Genomic DNA, 20659 nt, shown 5'->3' on the forward strand with positions numbered 1-20659 from the left:
CCAGGAAGTAGGAGAGGAGAGGGGGAAAATTTATTCATACCAGTCTCCCAGCCCCCAGCCTCTGATCCAAGAGTATAATTCCTATCAGGTTTTCAACCCTTAACCTAAACTTTTCTGAAGCCGGTTCCTTAAGTCTCCCAGCTTTTGGAGTGAAAATGTGAAGTCCTTTCCTAGAACTGAAGAGGCCCGTTGGAATGGCAGGGAGGGCAGCCCCGAGGGGACTTTCCCCAGCTCCAATCCCCAAGCCTTCCTGCCCCAGGTTCTCCACTCACTGTCTAGGGCCACGCCTCCAAGCGGGCACCACTCAATGGCAGGGTGACAGGATGGAGCGAGGGCTGATGCCCCAGGATGGGGCAGATGTGAGGCGTTCGGAGGAGACCCTCAACTCTGCGCTTCCAAGGCTGGAGAAGCCGCGTTCCCGCCTGAATCCGGAAGATGGAAGTTGCTCCCTCTAGCTTTTCCACTAGCGAAGGCTAGGCTGCAGGTTTTGTAAGTGACCCCTCCCTTCGCGCCCAGGTCCATTTCTAGCATTTACTCTTTTCCAGAGTTTTGTTCATTTAAAAACGCATCTTAAAATGCACTAACACCTACACCTTCGATCCAGTCCAGATCCGGTTTTGGGTATCGCGTAAACTTTACGAGGCACTGTGTGTACCACGCCCCGGCACTTCGGGTGCGCGCGCAGAGCTGAATGTGTGCCCGGGAGCCGAGGGATGCTGGGCAGCTCTAACGCAGCTGAGGACGTGTCAGATGGCAAAGTGAAACTGGGGTACCCGGGGTGCGTGGGTGTGCCCGCGCGTGTCCACAGCCCACCGTCTCGCCCCCGCTTGTCGGAACGTGTCAGCAGTCTCACCTCTCCTTCAGCCCTATCCCAGCCAGACGCTTCCTTTTTGGTGCTTCTGAGCGTTTACTGTAAATGCCGTGACTAACGCACGCTGGTGAGCCCGGCCCATTGACAGATGGATCAATCGCCCCCTTCCCGGAAGGGGGAGGGGACCCTACCCAGAGCCTAGGAAGCGGGTAGCTGCCTGCTGCCTCGGGAGAGCCCCCCGGAGCCCAGCTCGCAGCCTAGCGCCGGCCGCCGAGCCTGGCGCGGAGACCTGTCCCGGGTCGGTCTCGGGGCGCTCCCGCCGGGGTGGGGTGCGAGTCCCCTTCCCCGATCCCTCCAGCGCAGTTCGGGCAGGTTCGCCGGCCTCTGATGAGGAGGTCAGGCCGTCACGGCTCGGCAGACTTCTTCCCGCACCGGAGGAGGGAGACAAGTGGGGAAGGGCAGTCTCGAAGGGCTGCGACGCTGGGGCGTATAGGCGGCGAGCGCGCCGCGGGCGTGCGGGGAAAGTTCTCGAGCTCCGCGCGGAGAGCACACGTGTATGCGTACGCGGGGCTCGACCGGGGCAGGCGGGCTGCGCGGGGACGCTGGGGGCTGGCTCCGGAGGGGATCCTTCTTCTCCCTAGCACCTTCGGGAAGACGCTCTGCCTCGGCTCGCTGGCCGAAGGACGCATCCGCCCGCGGATAGTGCAGCCCCCTGCCCAGACCCTAGCCACCAAGCAGGGTGTTTTTTCTAGCGCCCTTCCCCCACGGCCCCGGGATGGCTCGGGCGCCCGGCACTCCACGCCCTTGGGCCTCCGCTGAGCCTCCCCAGGCCTCAGTGAGCCGGTGGCCGGGGCGCGGGGGCGGGGGCAGTGGGGGAATTGGCGCGCGGCGGGGGAGGAGGAGGGTGCGGAGGCTTTGGTGGGTTTGGGCTGGAGCGCGAGCCTTTGCCGGGGGAGCCGGTCAGTTTCCGGCAAGGCTGCAGGTCAATCCGGGGAAGGGCGGGCGGCAGACCAGAGGGAGACAGCGGCGGAGCTCTCCTCTCGGCCCACGTTCCCCGGCGCCACCGCCACCGCCTTGTCGCCGCCGCCGCCGCTGCAGAGTGTCGCTGCTCCGCTGCGCGCCCGCGCCTCGCGCCGCCAGCGCCTGGGAGCCCGAGCGCCGAGCCCCGGGCGGAGGAGAGGGGCTTGGGTGCGACAGCCCCGGCGAAGGAGCCGAGAAGGGGGAAGGGGGCGGGCGGAGGGAGGAGCAGGGAGAGGGAGAAGGGGGAGGGAGAGGAGAGCGAGGGAGAGCCGGAGAGAGCGGGAGCAAAGAGCGAGAGCTGGGGAGAGGAGAGGGAGGGAGAGGAGAGAGAAAGACACACGCACGCAGAGACACACGGTCACTGGAATTATATTAGAAAAAAGTGACACGAGCAAAGGGTTAGCGGGAGAAGATTTTTTTAAATCTTTCCGTCGTCTTGTGAGAAAGAAGCGACTCCGGTCTCTGGTCCTCGAAGCTCCCGCTGGTTTGTTCCTAGGCGCTAACACCCGTCGGTGGATTTCTTTCTTATTTGCGCTTTATTCTGACCCCCACCCTCGCCGCTTCCTTCCAGCCCTACGCTCTCAGATCGCTTCTCCCCCACCTCCCCAGTCCCCTCCCGGGAAGCGCAGGGGAATCGGACCCGTGGGGACTCGCGCCTTCCCGGATGAGCTGAGGGGAGGGCAGACTTGAGGACCGGCTGTCGGCTTGGAAAGCAGACATACATCCGAATACGTGTATATTTGATTTTAGTGGGCAAGGGGGGCGTCGAGAGGCCGCCCACCGCCCTCCGTTCCACTACCGCCTCCAGCCAGAGGCGAGAATCGCAGGACTCAGGATCTTCATCGGGTGGACTAGCTGGGATCTCCGCATTGGATTTGGGGCCGATTATCACTGCTTGGCTATTATTATTATTATTATTGTTATTTTTTAATCCAAGGGAGAAAGACTAAAAACAAAACAAAACAAAACTGTGGGATTTATTTAACATGATCTTGGCAAACGCCTTCTGCCTGTTCTTCTTTTTAGGTGAGTATCTGCGGGTGGCGAGGGCAGCGTGTCCGCCGGAGCCTCGGGGGCTACGCGGGCAGTGCGTTAGAGCGCTGGAGAGCAGCCGGGAACGCGGGGGGCGAGCGGGGCGCTGGCGGGGGACGGACCGGCGGGGAGAGCGCGCGGCGGGGCGAGCCGGGCCCGGGCGTAGGGGAACCGAGCAGGGCCGGCGGCGAGGATGCGGGCGGAGGGACGGGAGCTGGCGGCGAGGATGCGGGCGGAGGGACGGGAGCCGCGGCTGGCTGGTTACGCGGGGGATTGGCAAGGAGACTTATAACACCCAGACGATCCCCGCGCACACGCACGCAGACACACACTCGCTCACTCACACGCAGTGATAGCGCTCATTTCCCTCAAAATAATGGGTTCAAATTGCGGCAACTTAAGGAAAAAAAATAAAATCCAACTCTTGATCTGGAAGAGAGAAGGGAGGGGAGAGGCTCAGTGTCGTGGAAAGGAAAATCATGCCAGTCCCACCTTTCCCGGCGGTTCCCTGAGTCGATCGTGGTAGAGGACATGGGTTTCTCCAGGAGCTCCCGGTTGGACATCTGTGGGGGCAGCCCTGGCAGCCATCCCCCACCTGCCAATCAACCTCTGGAAAATGCACCCCGCTTCCCACTCTCCGAACCCCTTCCTAGCGGCTCCACTCCCTGGAACACTTTTCAAGTTTCTCCCCACCGTTTGCCCTCCCTCCCGCCCAGACCCGAGCCAGGTGGGTGGGCGGGAGTGGAGTGTTTCTAGCCGCTGTTCAGTGTGTTCCCTTGGCCACCTCTGGGGCAGGGGACCCCATAGCTGGTGGGAAGAGATGGGAGGGAGGCCAAAGTTTGCTTCCTTGGGTGAAAAAGGAGAGGGGTGAGGGGAGAATCCTGGACTGAACAAAGACCACTGCTCATTCTGTAAGCCCACTCCCCCAAGGGCAGCGAGCAGGGGCTGCCTGGTGCCCCTGAACCCCGGCAGTGTCTTTTGCACCCCGAATTACCAACCCCGCATCCCCTTTTTATGCTACACAAAATCTCAGCTGCTTGGGAAACGGGTATAGAGGGAGCATTCTTGGGGGTGGAGGTGAAGAAAAGTGGGTGTTTGCAAGGCTGTGTGCTAACCAGGAGTCCCAGGCAAGGCTGCTGCCCCAGTAGGTGCTCCAGAGAGGGAGCAGGCTAACGGTATATGTGTGTGTGTGTGTGTCTGTGTGTGTGTGTGTGTGTCTGTGTGTGTGCGCGCGCGCGCGCGCGCGCGCACGCGCGCTCTGAAGGAGCACACTTCTGCTTCATTGTGGGTACTGCTCCTGCCACCCTGGGCTGCTGTGTAGCCAGCGGTGAGCCAGGTTGCCCAGATGGGTCACGAGGGCACCCTTTCCCTCCTGGAGGAGGGGAGAGGGGAAGGCCTGGGGAGGTAGGTGCCGATCCCGGAAACACTTGCTGGGGGGTGTCTAAGAAGTATCCTGACTAGGACGGGGGCTTCCAGTCCCATCGATGTTGGTTGGGGCCTGGGCCCTTTGCCAGTTCCCTCCTCTTCCCCCTCCCACAGGCATGAGTTCCCCAGGGGGCCAGGCTGAGCTCTAGGGTGTGGCCTTCACGGTCCAGCCTCCCGAGCCAGAGGTGGCTTTTCTCCGGGCAGCTTTCTCGGGGTGGGAGGGGCTGAGGGAGGAGGCTGGGTCGGTGCTCCTGGCCTACTGTGCTCCTGCGGCCTTTCCCGGCAATCCTCTCTCTCTGAAGGGGCTGTTACGAAACCTGACCTTTTCTCCTACTGCTGGTTAAAAAACGCAGCTTTTTGGGGCCAAGAATGAGCAGGGCCAAGAAGAAAAGAAAATTGTATTTCAGGAAAAGCAGCCAGATTGCTTGCTCCTGAGCTGCGCACACCCTGGGCCGGCAGGTCTTCCAGGTCTCCGTCCCCCGGTGGAGGAGAGCAGTGCCGGCCCGGCAGTCACCTCTAGGCCCAGCCCCCCAGGCTGCAGGCAGGCTTGTCCCAGCTGAGGAGCCTGAGGAGAGACTGTTCTCCTGTGTATGTGTAGGGGGCCCGTTCAGAGATGTCCTCCCAGGTGTCTGTGACCCTAGCGTGTGGGGAGTTGAGAGCAGGAAAAGAGCAGGGTGCTGTCGGCATCCTCTTTGGTCACAGCCTTTCAGTTCCCTTCCCATGAGAAGCCCCTTTCCGAAGCTGGGGTGTGAGGTTAACTGAGTGACCACAGGGCATTGAAAGGCTCTGGGTTAGGCCAGTCGAGAACAAGGGATAGGTTGGTGCTAAGGACATTTCAGCACCAGGGCCCTTTCCTGGGAAGGAACCCATAGTTGGGAGTTCGTTGGAAATTCCACTTGGGGGAGAGACTTTTCTGGAGCTTGAGAGGTGGGGGGCATTTTCAGTGGGGGGGGTAGAGTGAAGCATGTTCCTGGGAGCAGGGGCCTTCGGTGCGCCCCTCCCAAGGCTCTAGTGAGGTCTGCGGCTGGAGAGGCCTTTCTGGCCCAGCCTGCCTGACCTCCAGTGTTGACAAGCTCAGGGAGAAAATGAGCTGGGGGTGGGGATCAGGGCTGGTCCGAGGGCCCACCTCTCCCTGGCATTCTAGCTCTTGTGGGGCATTTGATGCACGAGGGTGGCTGTAGTTCTGTGTGGCCTCGCAGTCCTTCTGTGTCTTTAGAAGCTCTTCTACATGTCTTTGCTTTCCTTGAGGGATCTGAGTTTTCTCCTGATCTAGAATTTGGAAACATCACCAGGATACCTTCCAACCTTTACTCTCCTAGAATTCTTGGCCAAAGGCACCGAGTTGCCATGACTTCTTTCTCTGGCTGGGTTGGTTCTGGGGGTCATGACTCCGACTAGAAGAGTCAGGGAGTTTGGTTGGAAGATGCACCGGCCCTCCTACAGAGCGTTTCCCTGCCTGGGAGCTGGCAGGATGAGGGAAGCCCAGAATTCTATAAGGATCGTCCCTTGGGGCTCTAGACCTCACCTGTAGGGTAGGGAGGAAGGCTCCTTATTGCCCCAGTTCCCTAGGCTAAGGTCCTGACCTTTAAGCCTGGGTAGGATGCCCCTTTCTCATTTTACCTCTGACAGTGCAGCCTCAGGTGACGCCAACGGGGGAGGGGAGATGCCTGCTGGGATGCTGGGGTGAGTGGAGTCAGTGGAAGGCCCAGGGCTGGGCCGGTCTTGAGGCTCCAGCAGGCTGGCTACCTGGCTGGCTAGGTGGGGCAGCAGGTACCAGTGAGGCTGGGTCAACACAGCTGCTCCTGGGTGGCCCAGATACAGCCGAGTCCTGCTCAGAGACCCAGGACTTTGCTGAAGCCGGGCAGTAAAGCTGCTTCCTGGGCTCGGGCGGAGGACACGTCTCCACCCACACCTGGGCAGATGCCCCACTGTCCATGACCACATTCCATGCTGGTTTCTTCAATGGTCTTGTCCCAGCCTGGCCACAGCCTTCAGCTCCTCCTGTCCTGAGGCAGAGGTGTGGTCAGGAGGAGAAGGGAAGTCTTTTGCTCTGGACCCTGAGGGCTTCTCCAACCCAGGCCCACCCCTTGCTCTCCTAGTGGGGTAGGCCTGGCCCTCCAGGAGCCCATTCCTTGATTCCTTTCCCCTCGGCACTCAGTCGGGAGTGACAGGCTCGCGGTGCAGCACTCTGCCTCTAGGTGTCGCTGTCTCCCTGTGGTAGCTGCCCCTCGAGCCGGGCCTCCTTGGGGAAAGGAGTGAGAAGTGGCGGTTCTGGGTAGAGATGGAGGGGATTCTGTGGGATTGGGGACAGGGGGTGGGGGTGGGGGACTTCTCCCTAGGATCTTTTTATGTTTTGGGGCAGGATGGAGTGGAGAAAACCCCCCCAGATCACTCCTTGGGTCTCGGAATAGCCAGTGTTGGCTTTGGGCCATGGTATGGTTTTCTGTGGGGCAGGATCTGAGTGAGGGGCTTGGAGAGGACCCGGAGACCGGGAGGAGGTCTGTGTCCAGAGGAAGCCGTTCTGGGAGCTTGCTTTTGAAAGGACCAAGCGGCCCTTTCTTTCCCTGCCCTTCCCCTCCGAATCTCCTGACTTGACCTCTTCCCTTCCGAGGACCGTGGGTTTGGACACTTGAGGCCGTGGGTGAGGAGGGTGGGCTGATTCCTGCTTGTTCATCGTTGGGGAGGCGAGGGGCTGTGTGCGAGGCCATTCTGGAAAGAAGAAAAAAAAGGGGAGACAGAGGGGAGAGGGTTTCGGGGAGGGTGGGGAGGAGAGGAAAGAAAGAGAAAAAGAAATAGGGGAGAGAAAGGGAGAGAGACAGCCCGATGGAGAGAGGGAGAGAGGGAGGCGTGTGGGGGTGGGAGGTGTGGTGCGATGGAGTTGCTGGGTCTGCAGCATTTTCTCTGGCGGGGCCTGGGGTGGAACTTGTCCGTAGGGTACGTTTCTGTCTCTGGCTGCTCTGTGGGACAGGAGGGTGTGGAGGGCTGAGCCCCCCTGGAGGAGCGCCTCCTTCTGGGCTCAGACCATGGGGTCATGCTTGTCTCTCCCTGTCTCCTCGGGAAGTCTGGGGACTCAGAATGGGTAGACTGGGGGGTTAGAGGGGCATTTTCGGCCTGCGTGTGACCTTGAGTTGTCATCTCCCTTCTTTGGGCCTCAGTTTCCCCAGGGTAGAATGCAGGGGCTGACTCCGGCCTCTAAGAGGCTGTGGTGGATGGACCTCTGGCTGGACCTGAGGTTGCTGGGAGGAGGTCTGGGTGCTCTGAAAGTGAGATGCCCCCTCGGCCCACCCCAGGAGGCCCTGCAGCCGCCAGCTCTCTGCTGAGGCTGTGGCATCCTTCTCTGGCTTCCTGGCATCTTAGACTGTCTGTGGTCTTGCTGGGGCCTCTGGCTTTCCTGTGCTCCTGGGCCCAGGGCTACGGAGTGGAACCAGAAGAGAGTCTGGTAGGACCAGGGCAGAGGGCAGCTTTTCTCCTTTGGGTCTGAGGAGAGCTGGTGGACTCTTGGGACCCTTTAGCAGCCCTTCCTCCGACCTGCTGTCTGTTGGGGAAGGCAGCCTTGAGTCGGCCTTGCTGTGCCGAGTAGAATGGGTGTGACTTTCCCAGAAGGGCCCAAGCCCCCAGGCCTGCCTCTGGGGTCGGAGACTGCGGCCCTCATTCGTGCTTGTCTTCCCTCCCCACCACCCAGACGAGACCCTCCGCTCTTTGGCCAGCCCTTCCTCCCCGCAGGGCCCCGAGCTTCACGGCTGGCGCCCCCCAGTGGACTGTGTCCGGGCCAATGAGCTGTGCGCGGCCGAATCCAACTGCAGCTCCCGCTACCGCACGCTGCGCCAGTGCCTGGCCGGCCGGGACCGCAACACCATGCTGGCCAACAAGGAGTGCCAGGCGGCCCTGGAGGTGCTGCAGGAGAGCCCGCTGTACGACTGCCGCTGCAAGCGGGGCATGAAGAAGGAGCTGCAGTGCTTGCAGATCTACTGGAGCATCCACCTGGGGCTGACCGAGGGTAAGTCCGCCCGCCGCGATGGGAGGCGCGCTGGGGGTGGGGTGATGGGAGGGCCTCCTGGGGCCCAGGTTCAGCGGGAGGGCCTGGTAACGGGGCAGAGTGGCCACAGCGCTCTCTCTCTCTCCACCTTCCTGGGAACCTAGAACCCAGAGCAGGTAGCTGCCCAGCCTAGGAGGGCAGCTGTTGTTGGAGAGACAGACGAAGGAGGAGGTGGGGAGGAGAGACGGTGGGGTGGTGGGAGGGGAAGTGAACCGGGGCTGGTTGGACGGCTGTGTGCAGTGGTGACGAGAGAAGGTGAGGCAAGGGTACCCAGGTGGATGGACAAGTGGGGACAGAGGAGTGAGAAGGGGTAGGCGGCGTGAAGGGGAGCTGTGAGGTCTGCACGAGAGCAACCCAGCCCTTGCCGCTCCCTGCTGCCCCCCTCCTGCCTTCCTGCTCCCAGGAGGCCTGCCCTTCAGGTGGCTTCCTGACCCCGGGCCTGGCCTAGGCACCTTCAACAGAGCTCTGAGCGGCGTGAAGGCGGCAGGTCCCACAGCCCTAGGCAGGCCCGCCTCCAAGGCCCAAGGCAGAACCTGTAAGCCTTTCCCCGGACAGCCACCTTCCCCATTTCCTCCCCCTCCAGACTGGGGTGTGGAGGATTTGCTGGCCACCGGGGTCAGGCATTCACTTATTAATGCAGCAACTGTTTATTGAGAGTTTACCAGCTGCTAGGCATTGTGGCAACAGTTGAGAACAGCTGAGGCAGCCTCTGCCTTCGTGGAGCTCATGGTCAGGGGGGATGCAGAGAAGTTATTTGGTGACAGTTATCTGTTATTTGGTGATGTGAGTGGAAAGCACTGGGTGCTGAGGCATCACTGAGCAGGGGCATCAAACCCCTTCTTACAAAATCTAAAGTGCCTTCCTGGAAGAGGCAGCCCCCAAGCTGAGATTCAAGAACGAGCTGCAGTTACCTGGTGAAGGTGTATGGGGAGAGTATGGGAGGTGGAGGGAGAGCTTGGGCAAAGGCCTGCGGGTAACTCAGGTTAGCGGAACTCGCTTACAGACCTTCAGATAACTCAGTGTGGTAGAGGCGGGTGGAAGTGGGGATGGGGGAGGAGAGATGGGAGGGGTACGGATCTGGTGGGCAGCACCCCTGGAAGGTTTTACACGATGGATATGTGCTTCAGGACAAAGTTCATGTGGTTCCAATGAAGAGAGTAGATGGGAGAGACTGTTCGGAGGCCACTGCTGGGATACAGGCCAGGAATGCTGGCGGCTGAATGAGGACAGTGGCAGGAAAGAAGGATCTAAGAGCTGTCCAGGAGGTAGAAGCAACAGGTCTTGGGGAAGGGTCAGAGGAGTCGGGGGGCTCCCAGTTTTCGGTCTTGGGCAGCTGGGTGCGTGATGGGGCTGGTCACAGTGAAGGTATTGAGTGGGGGGAGGGCTGGGAGATGTGAATTTGTTCTGGGGTGTGTGCCTCTCATTGGCCCCGCCCTACAGACAGCTGGGCACGCAGGGCTGGGGGTCACGTGAGGAAGAGCGACTGGACATAGGGATTTAGAAGTCGCCAGCAGACTGCAGGTGGTAACTGGGGCCGAGGGAGTGGGTGCAGTCACATTGGGAGGAGGTCAGGGACAGAGCCCCCAGGACCACTGCCATTTAAAGATGGGCTGCAAGGATGACTGAGGAGGCTCTGGGGGTGAGGTAAGAGGGACAGTAGGATACCTCGGGAGGGACTCACTCTCAGAGGAAGGAGGGTCACCAGCCTCTAAGACTTTAGGCCCAGCAGGAGAGGGGTTTTCGGAAAGGGTCCCTGATGCCCTTGGGGTGAGCGCCTTAGGTGGCTGCTGGGAGCAAAAGCCTGCTTAGGGGGTGCCTGGGAGCCGGGGAGAGGGGAGTGATGACTATGGCCAACTTCTTGAATTTTGGTGTGAAGATGGGAGAAGAACAAAGGATGACTTTTTTTTTTAAAGATGCGAGAGAGTCGAGCAGTTTAAATTCTAAGGTAGGATAGTGGTGATGGAGAGGCTGAGGGGAAGAAGAGAGAGGGGTGCTCTGTGGATCTGTGCCCTTGGGGGCGGGGAGGCGTCAGCCTAGGATCTGAGGGGCAGCAGCGCCTCCAGCTGTTGGAGGGGGAGGAGGAAACTGGGCCCAGGGGTGGGGCCTGGATATCGAGAGTTTCCTGAGCAGTGGCCCCGAGGGTTCCAATGTGCCCTGAAAATAGGAATAAGCGGGCATGGAATTATTAATAGTGTTACCACCATTAGTAACAAAGTAATTCCTCATGAATTGGGTGGTCACTTCTTCCGTTGCTAGCAATGCTGGAGTCCTAGAACTAGAAGTTAGCAAAGAGAGGGAGCCGGCCACAGAGACGGGCACTCTGTTCTCCGTGAGACAAGGAGCCGTGTCCTCGCCCACCACACCAGCTGACTCTGTGCCCAGAACATTAAAGGCCCCGATTCAGCCTGCTGGGTTGTTTAGGTTTTTGCTTCCTTTCCGACAGCCTTCGGTTTCAGCCCGAGGGGGATTGGGCAGAAGGTGGGTGGGCTTCCTGTGGGTGCAGGATGGACAGGAAAGGGATGGAAGAGCTGCCGGCTAGAGAGTTGGGCGGGCCGCCTGAGAACCTTGCCATCGGACTGGCTCCGTGGGCACCGCATCAGGGCTCCGGGGACCTTGCTCGGAGCCGGGACGATGAGGCAGTTTGAAGATAACAAGAAGCATAATGTGCATTTTATGCTGCCTCCTGCTGTGTCTTCAAGGCCCTTTCAACCCAGGAGGGCCTGACTGTAAGCTCTCCCCGTTCCAAGGCTTGAGATGGCTTGTGGGTTCATTTACTCAACAAATATCTGTTAAGCATCTACTGTGTGCTTCAGAGGGTGAAAGCACTGGGGAAGCCGTGGTCCCTGTGCTGGTGTGTACTGGCTGGGGGACCCTTCCCCTGGTCCCACTCTAGAAAGGCAGACCCCTGCTTTTCTCCTTCCTCAGAGCCCTGGCCCCCACCCCTTGCAGATTGCACAGTCCCCTCCCCCTGGGTCTTGGGGCTAGAGGTGGTTTCCATCCAGGGCTGACCGGAGGAACCCAGAGGCTTTTTAACAGCAGGTGGTGTTCCTCTGAGGGACAGGATCTTCCTGAGAGGGGGCATTTCCCGGTGTAGGGTGAGTGGTCTCCTGGGGAGGCTACAGGCACACCCTCCCTATTCCTTAAGACTCTTAGTAACTTGGCTTGGGCCGGGGTGGGGGGATCGCGGAGAGGAGAGACCCATGTGGGTTTGCACTTAGATTCTGCCTTCTCCTGCTGCGATTCCCCGGAGACTCGGCTCCACCTTCTGCCTCTACCTGAGGCTGAGCTCGCGGTGCAGACTGAGGCTCTCAGCGTGTGGGCAGAGCCGGTGGTGGCAGGATCGTGGCCTCTGCCAGGCTCCTAGACAGTCCCAACCGCAAAGGGCCTCGGGATCATTCTGGCGGGGAAGCTGAGATGCAGGGAGGCGAGCCGGGGGCTTCCCAGGGCACACAGCAAGCAGCTGGTGGGACCAGGCCCCCGACTCCTTATCCGGACCCCTTTCCACTGCCCTGGGGGAGAGCTGTGGCCTTGGGCCCGTCTTCCCCTCTGCCATCACCACCCCCGTAACCACCAGTATTTACACGGTGGGGCTGTCACTGTTGGCTGCCCAGGGGACCAGGCTTCTTGCCTTCTCCAAAGGCGATGCTGAAGTTCAGGGTCATCCTGGTCCTGCCAACGTGAAGCGCCGAGGCCTCTCCTACGTGTCCTCTCCCAGGTCGTGGCCCCGGAATCTGGCATCCTGCATTTGGCTTCAGTCTGGCTGCCAGGCAGGTCTCGGGTTTCCTGCTGGTGAATTCCGCTGCAGGAGCAGGAGATGGAAGTTGAATTAAATAGGACGGTCCCCTCCCACGCGGTCATGGAAGAGGCTCTTTTCCCCCAGAGATCCATCCCCTGTCGCCTCCTAGTCAATCGTACTAACCATACCCAGGCACGGTGCTATGCCAGATGCGATAGGGACAGACAGACCCTGCTCTGGGGGAGCAGTCCAGCCCACAGAAGGTTGCTCTGTGAAAAGTTAAGCAACAGTAGTACTTGTTTAAGAACAATTTGGTTTCAATAACACTTTTTATTTTTGGAGACAGTATTCATAATGGTTAAGAACTTGGACTCTGGAGCCAACTTCCTGGGTTTGAAACCAGGCTCTGCCACTTACTAGCTGTGTGACCTCGAGCAAGTACCTCAGTGTCTCTGTGCCCCAGTTCCTTATCAGTAAAATAGGGAGAATAATAGTGCCTATCCCCTAGAGAAATTAAGAGGATTAAATGAGTTAGTACATCTGAAGCGCTTCTAATAGTGCTGGCACGAAGGCAGCACAATACAACATCATCTTTATTGCAAAAGTGCTTCCTAAACGCTTGTGCTGTTTGGCTGCAGCAGAGAGCATGGCTGGTAACCCCACCACAGGGAGTTTCTCCAGTGCCGGTGGGTAGAGTGGAGGATGCTGAGATCATGCAGGCCTGCCAGGACCCTGCATGCCCCGGGGGTAGATGGGATTGGAGACAGGCCTGAAGGAAAGGGTAACCTTTGGATTAGGTCCGTTGGCCGGTACCAGTGGGCACCCCCTGTGCGTAAGGTACCCTGTGTGCTGGGTGTGGCAGGGCCCAAGGTGCTCCTGTGAGGTACAGTGAAGGGCGGGGCTGCTTCTCCAGGGGGCGTGCTCTTCCTCCACGTCCTCTGGGGGGTCTGTACCCTTCTCTGGGGGGTCTGCCTGGTATAGCAGACAGGTGCCTGGTCCGTGGACCAGCGGAGGGCTGGTTAAGCCTTGAGGGCTAGCCTGTGGGTGACTTTGGGGGCCTGGCTGAACGAGCCCCTTGCAAGCAAATTCCAAGGCTCCTCTTCTGGGGGCCGGCTCCTTCCTGCAGGTGGCCCCCAGGGGTGCTGCCCCACGTGCTGCTCTTTAGGTGGGGGTACTTGCCCATGGCACTGGGCCCCGGGTGGATGGGAAATCAGTGTGTGAGGCTGTGGTCATCATCTGTCTCCCCCGCCCGCTCAACACACACACACACACACACACACACACACACACACACACAGTCTGAGTGATTATCCATTGATTTCTCCTCGCCGTCATGTCTCAAGAGGATATTTCCTTTGCTGCCGAGGCATTGGCAGAGGAGGCTGGAGTCCCGCTGAGGTGGTGGTGGGTCTCCAGGGCAGCCTTGTGTCATTTATCTCCTGTCACTCGCTTGCTTGTCTGTTCCCCGAGCCTCTGGTGCACCCCGGAGCCTGGAGGAGAGGGCTGAGAAGCAGCAGGTGGAGGGGAAGACGGGTCGGGAGTCAGTCAAGACAGGAGCCACAGTCAGGCCTCCACCCAGCAGGCCTTCAGCCAGTCAGATTCTCCTGGTGGCATGGTGGGAAGCAAAGGGGAAATCCTGTCCCCTTAAGTCTGGGCAGAGCCAGCCTGGTGTGATGGGAGAGAATGCTGGTGTGAGGCTGGAGTCCAGCTCAAGCTCTGCCATGAGTAGCTGTGTGATCTCAGGCAGGTTGCTTCGCCTCTCTGGGCCACCTCAGAGCCCTCCCCTGTGAAATGAGGAAGTTGTACTCAATGACTGTGGAGGGTCCTTTGGCTTCAGATCCTGGGATTTGTACCTGGCCTTCCACAGGGTTCCAGCTCCCCTGTGCCTTCTTTCCAGAAGCATTCGGAAGTCCTTAGAAGAGGCCGGGACATGCAGAGAGGTCACGAGGGAGATGTATTAGGCAGTTCTGACCTGCTCTGGTTGGAGAGAAGTACCTTGCTCATGTGAAATGTGCAGCATTTCATTCCTAACCTGCCCTGTGCAGCACTTTGGGCAGGATGTGAGCCTGGGCCTGACACGGTTCTCTCTTCTAGGTGAGGAGTTTTATGAAGCCTCACCCTACGAGCCAGTGACCGCCCGCCTCTCGGACATCTTCAGGCTTGCTTCAATCTTCTCAGGTGAGTGGGCTCATGCTGGGGCCTCGCCAGACCTGCTCTGGTCCCCGTGGGTGGTGGATCAGGCCTCGGGGCTTGGCTCAGGTGTCGGCTTGCCAGCAGGTCCCTGAGCGCCTCTGAGCCTGGGGTCTTCATCTGTAAAGAGGGAACCGTAACACCCACCCACAAGGTTGTGTGTGGCATAAAGCATTTAGGGAATTGCCTAGAATGAGCTTGCCGTGCAGGAGATCTTGAATCTGAAACGTGGTATTGCTCTCCCATTTCGTCACCTGTCCTGCCTGGCTGGGTCCTTTCCAGCTGTTCTACTCTGGGCAAGTTACTCGACCTCTCTATGCCTCAGTTTCCTCTCTGGTGCAGAGGGGAGAGTACCTACCTCGTTGGATGGTCATGAGGTCAGAGTGAACCAATGGCTGTCCAGGGCTCAGCATGCTGCCGAGTGCGTGGGAGCCATTAGCCGTGGTTGTCGGCGTTCCTATCATCATCGTCCATTCTGCTCTGAAATTCCCCTCTCCCCTGGGGGCTCTGCTTCTTGAATCCCGTTGAGGAGAGCCTCTGCTCTCTGGCCACTCCTGCCTTGGCCTGCCTGGGGAGTGAGAAGACCCATTTGAGCTCTAGCTTTGCTTGCTGTGGTCTGTGTATAGGAGCCCAGTGAGTTTTTTGGTTCTTTCTTCTTGGCCTTGTTCCCTCTGGCCTTTGGGTGACCCAGGTGACCCAGGGCAGCCTGCCCCTGCTCGGGCACTAGGGAGGACCTTCCAGTTTGGGGAACTCTTGGGGCTGGGATGAGCTTCCTGGAGTCACCAGTGCTGCTTAAAGGGGGCCAGGGTGGGCTTGTTCGCGGGCCCCAGGCCTCAGGCTTCCAGGCACTTTGTGGCAATATGTAACACCTTCCGAAGTTTCTTTTGCTCTAAGCCAGGGTTTCTCAACAGCAACATTATCGACATTGACCTGGGTAATTCTCTCCGTGGCAGGAGCCGTCCTGTGCACTGTAAGATGTTTAGCAGCATCCCTGGCCTCTACCTACTGGACACTAGTAGCAGTCCCCCAAGATGTGACAACCCAGTGTGTCTCCAGACACTGCCAAATATCCCCTGGGGGCACAGCTGCTGCCAGTTGGGAAGAACTACTCTAGACTGTGAAATGAAAGATTCTCCAGTGAGACCCTAAGCCCTTTCAAATGAAGAACTCTCTAGGACAATGTTTCTCAAACTTTTTCTTGTTTTCATTGTTGCCCCTCTAAGGAGAAAAGTTAATTCTCTCTAACTAGAGAAATACTGTCTTAGTCTGCTTGGGCTGCCATAACAAAAGACCGTAGACTGGATGGCTTAAATGACAGAAGTCTATTATCTCACGGTTCTGGAGGCTGGAAGTCCAAGATCAAGGTCTGGCAGGTTTGGTTTCTGGTGAGGGCTCTCTTCCTGGTTTGCAGACATCAGCCTTCTCACTGTGTCCTCACAGGGTAGGGGTGGGAATGGGTGGGAAGGAAGTGGGGGATTGGAGTGGGGAGATAGAGAGAAGAGAGAGAAGAGAGAGGGGGGTGGAGAGAGAGAGAGACAGAGAGAGAGACAGAGAGACAGAGAGAGAGAGAAAGGTCTCTTCCTCTTCTTATAAGGACACTAGTCCTACTGGATTATGGCCCCACCCTTATGACCTCATTTAACCTTAATTACCTCCTAAAAGCCCTATCTTCAAATACAGTCACATCGGGGGTTTAGGGCTTCAGCATATAAGTTTGGGGAGGGGACACAATTTAGTCCATAGTAAATGCCAAGTATTAAAGTTTTGTCAGGTAGGGTTGAGTTTTGGAGGGCCACAAACCATTGTGGTATCTACCTTTTTTTTGCCTACCCAGGAGCCCGTTTTTGCTCCCCTGGGGGTGATACCCTCCTCTCCCATTGAGAAAGCATGCTCTAAGGGATTGAGATAGGATGATACACATGTACTGGTGGGAGAAATCCTGGGCCCCATGAGAAGGGAGGCACTGGCCAAAGGGTGACCATCTGGACATACCTTGGGCCCTGGTGGTGGGCAGGGTTAGTGGTGGATGGTATGGTGACTTCGAAGATGGTCTGTGCATTAAGTGGCCTGCCCTGGGCTCTCATCATCATACCCCACAGTGGGGTGATGGCCGAGGTTCCCATCCTGCCTCTGCCTGTGGCGCTGTGATGGTGCAGTGACAAGCCTTGCCCATCCCACAGGGCTGAACTGGGTGATGGACTGACTGAGGCCCCTCCTAGCACAGACATTCTGATTCTCACATTTCCTGGTTAGTTTTGGGCTACTCCTCTTGAGACAGTGCTAGGGGGCTCCAGCAGATTGAGGAGATGGTTTGTGCGAGGACGCTGTGATGGGGAAATCCCAGCGGCCCGACATACCCGTTTCCCACCCTACCGTGGGCTCAGGTGCTACTGCCTGGGCGGGAGCCACTGGGTTTACCTCCAGTGAAGAAATGGCTTTGGCTTTTGCCCCCTGAAGGTTAAGGTCAGAGGTCAGCACCCGAGCTCAGGCCCCTGCTGCTTCCTGGACTGACACTAAGTATCTTCCCGGCAGAAAATCTTTCCGTAATGGACTTGAGACTCTGTGGGACAAGGATGTTGACAAGACAAATGAGGAGATTACTGGTCTGCAGCTCACTGAATCAGCATTCTTTACCTGCTGCTCAGATGGAACTGGGCCCCACATGACTGTAGATCTCTGGGCTCTGGGGACCACTCCCCACAGTGAGGGCAAGGCTCCCCCTCATTGCCCCTGCTGACCCCGCTCCACCCAGAGCAGCCCTCGAGTTGCTGCACGGGCGGCTCTATCTGGGGAAACTCTGGTCCATAGCTGGGTGGGGAGGCCCTGGCCCAGCCACAAGAAACCAAGTGAGCCATGGTGGGGAGCACGCAGCTGAAAGAAGGCTGGATGGGGAGCCGGGACCCTGATTCCAGCTCATTCTCTGCCACAGATGAGCTGGTGGTCTTGGGCAGGTCACTTCCCTGCTCCGGACCTTACATTTCTTTTCTGAAGAAGGAGGAGGTGGGCTCAGAGCAGCCTTTTCCCCATTGAGGCGCACAGACAACGGCAGTGTTGTTTGGTATCTAGGAAGAGCAGAGCAGCTTGGAGCTCTGGTGGTCACAGGCCCTTGCCTGGCTGCCCTGCGGGCTGAGGGGTCAATATCTGGGCGCATGTATCACCTGCCCACCTGCGGCTCGCTGCCTGGGAAAGCCTGGTCTGGGGGACCCCAGATCCCTCACTGATGCTCCAGGATGATAGCAATCTGCCCTGCAGGATTGTACGGAGTCCCTCCCCACTTCTACAAACTTACATGTGGCTGTATGATGTCCCCCCCCCCCCCACCGCCATCTCTGTGTGGAGAGGCTGCGTTGTGGGCCATGGAGGCTCCTTTAGGTCGCGCTTCCCCCAGTCGGGGCCCAGGGACTTGGAGAAGGTGCTCTTGTATCTTTGGGGCCGAGTTGCTACCGTCTGAGAATTCGAGGCCTCCTGGAATGTGTTTTCTTCTTTCCTGCTGGCCTGCTCTCTCTGTTGGGCTTCTTCGAAAGCCCAGCTGGGATTCTGTTGGCAAAGAAAGCTGCTGGGACTCCCCCAACACTCTCTGATGCTGAGGCCCTGGGGGAAGGGCAAGTCCTCCCCTCTTGTCTGCTCAGTTCAGAGACAGGCGCTGGGATCAGTGACTGGGTCTGGGATTCCTGGTGTCCAGTTAAGCCCAAGTCCAAGGCCGGGAGGGGAGCAGTCTGACTCTGGCCTGAACAGTGGGGACAGGGCTGTTGGAGGGATCCAGATGTCCTGCCCTAGAGTTATAGATGGGAAGGGAGATTTCACGGAGAAGAAATGAAGTTTGTTAATGAGGTTTGTCCTGTTTCTAGCAATTTAAACTGCCCTTGGAAACAGGACACGGAGTGTTTCTGGAGGCCTTGTCGGGCCTTTTTGAGCTATAGTGCCGACATTTGTAAAATGAGAAGGGGATGGCTACTGGTCTGGTCGATACAGAGGAGACCATGAGGATGGATGTAGGCAAAGTGACAGCCATCCCCTCTGCCGAGGACGCTTCTCTAGAGGGGTCCCTTGGGTGGAGTCCCTCCCTCCCCGAGCGCCTGGGACCCCGTGAATACTGAATCCCAGCTGGTCCCATCTGGGAGGCAGGAGAGGATGGAACAAAGTGGAGAGAGGAGAGAAAGGCTTCTTAGGGAAAGAAGAGATGGTTCAGGCAGAGAGAGGTTGTGAGGGGTGATGCGGGCAGTGAGGGAAGGGAACTGCTCCATCCACGTGGGGTGAGACCATCAGAGTGAGGATGAAAGGCCTGGGAGGGCCAGAGAGTGGTTTCCGTCGCCGCTGGGCTGTGCCTCAGGGACTGGGAGAAGCGACAGGCAGGTGGTGTGGGCCGGGCTGTCAGCGAGCGCGGCCTCTGCATTTCTGGTGAGGCTGGGGGCCCCCGGGGCCCTGGGCATCCGACGCAGGCATTGGAGATACATGGGTGTGGAGCGTATTTTATGCAAACATGTCTTGTCTTTTCTATAGCTGGAGGGGGACTTGGAGATCATCTAAGCTCACCCCTTACCTGACAAAAAGGGAAACTGAGGCCCCAAGGGAAGGGATGGACTAGACCGGGATTCAGTCCTGCTTCTAGCCCTGCTCAGTGCGTACCTCAGGCAGGGGCCTCACCTCTGAGCCCGGGTTTCTTCTTACACAACACGGGACTGATAGCAAAACCTACCTGCCCGGGTTTTGTGAGGACTAAATGAGAACGTGCAGGTAGGTGCCTGGTCCGGTGCCTGGCACGTTGCACTAAAACACGTAGCTTCTTAGAACTGACAGTGGAGTGATTTCTCCAAAGGCCATTGGCCGGCTGGGCTAGGGCCGGCCTGGAGCCTGCATCCGGGAGATGGTTGCATGGCTTTTGGTGACGTGAGGCTGCCTTCCACCCATGCTAGTGCTGGGTGGGGGCTGCAGTGGGAGGTGACGGGGCGATTTGCAGGGAACAGTAGGTCCCTGGGGCTACTGCTGAGCCTCTGTGGCCTTAGCTGCATTGTGACTGGGTGGGGACACAGGGAGGCTGGCGAGAGGCCTGGGCTCGGGCCTTTTGTGGGTTGGAGGAAGAAGCGATGGGTGGCGACAGCCTCAGCTGGCCACAAGCCTCTGGGGTGGGTCATCTTGCTTGGATGGAGCCAGGAGAGGCCCGGGGATGTTCTAGTTGGAGGCTCCAGTGGTCCCCTTTTTGGGGGCTCAGGAGAGGAGGGAACCCTACCCCTGCCAAGAAGCCTTGCAGATGGCCCCTGAGGGATACTACCCTCCCACTCTGTGCCCTTGCACTTGGCTCTTATTACAGCGCTCACCCTCTGATTGTGGGCGTTGGTCTCTGTGTCACTGCACCCACGCCTCTCTCTGTGTTCCCCTGGGTGTCTAGTGCTGTGCTGTGCTCCTGACCCCATCCATGGAGGATCCGGGACTAGAGGGCGGTTGTGGACTTGGAGGCCTGCTGGTCCTAGTTCGAATCCTGGTCCTGCCCTACCAGCTGGTTGACCACAGGGTGGGTCATTTGACTCTGAACCTCATTTTTCTCATCTGTAAAATGGAGCCCTGTAAGGATGGGTGATGACGTGTGCACGGCTCCCCACAGGGCGCCGGAGCCCAGGAGCACCCTAGGTGGTGGCCACAGGTGATGCTGTCAGGGGCTGGGGGAGCTAGTGGTTTAGTGTGAGCTGTTAGCGCTGCACAAGGGAGGGTGGCTAAGAGGTCCAGGCAAGTCTGAGGCGTCCCGTGTGCGCCGCCTGTCAGGTGGCCCTGAGGCTTAGAGAAGGAAAGGAAAGCTCACGAGGGCTTCGTGGAAGAGGTGGAGCTGGGGCCGGATCTCCGTGTGGTGCAGACGCTACGTAAGATGCTGCTTTGAGAGGCACCAGACCGTGTCCTTACTGGCTTGTGGGGCAGGCGGACACCACTTAGACGCCCACTGGGTGGTTTGTCAATGGTGGTAGAGTAACCCTGAGAGCTCAAGGGAGGCAGCAATAGGCGGTGCCTGGGGGAAATCAGCAGAGTCTCAGAAGAGGAGAGAGTGGGATCTGGGAATGACATTCCCGGCAGCATCATAGCATCATGGCTCGGAGGCCTGGCCAGGCTCAGCAGGAACCGCATACCTTCTGGGCCTGGTGGGCTCAGATGACAGTGACTAGACACCTTGTGGCAGATGAGAGATGGGCGTCTCTGGGATCTCCTTCCTTGGGACTCCTGCCCAGGAAGTCTCCGGGGCAGAGCTCAGTGTGACAGCCTGGCTCTGGGGCTGGGTCTGTGGGGAGGAACTTAGCCCCGGGCTCAAGACTCAGTCCCCTGTGAAGGTTGCCTGAGTGGCCATGTAGGGGCCGGGAGAGGGTCGGGCTTGGCCTAACTCCGCTGGATGCCCAGGGAGCCCCCCTCCCTTCCCTGGCTCCGCTGA

The 20659-nt window shown here is 58.7% G+C and overlaps 1 protein-coding gene across 1 annotated transcript in view; it reads left to right on the forward strand.

Annotated features, from left to right (window-relative positions):
• Positions 1-2767: 2767 nt before the first annotated feature.
• GFRA2 (GDNF family receptor alpha 2) overlaps positions 2768-20659 on the forward strand; it is a 96096-nt gene continuing 78204 nt past the window's right edge. Inside the window, exons 1-3 of the mRNA XM_079926728.1 lie at positions 2768-2857; positions 7971-8285; positions 14155-14238. Of these exons, the coding sequence (XP_079782854.1) occupies positions 2818-2857; positions 7971-8285; positions 14155-14238 (439 nt within the window). The 5' untranslated portion in view covers positions 2768-2817. The remainder of the gene's footprint in view (positions 2858-7970; positions 8286-14154; positions 14239-20659) is intronic.

Source organism: Stenella coeruleoalba, assembly GCF_951394435.1.
Source record: "Stenella coeruleoalba genome assembly, chromosome: 7".
Classification (NCBI taxonomy): domain Eukaryota; kingdom Metazoa; phylum Chordata; class Mammalia; order Artiodactyla; family Delphinidae; genus Stenella; species Stenella coeruleoalba.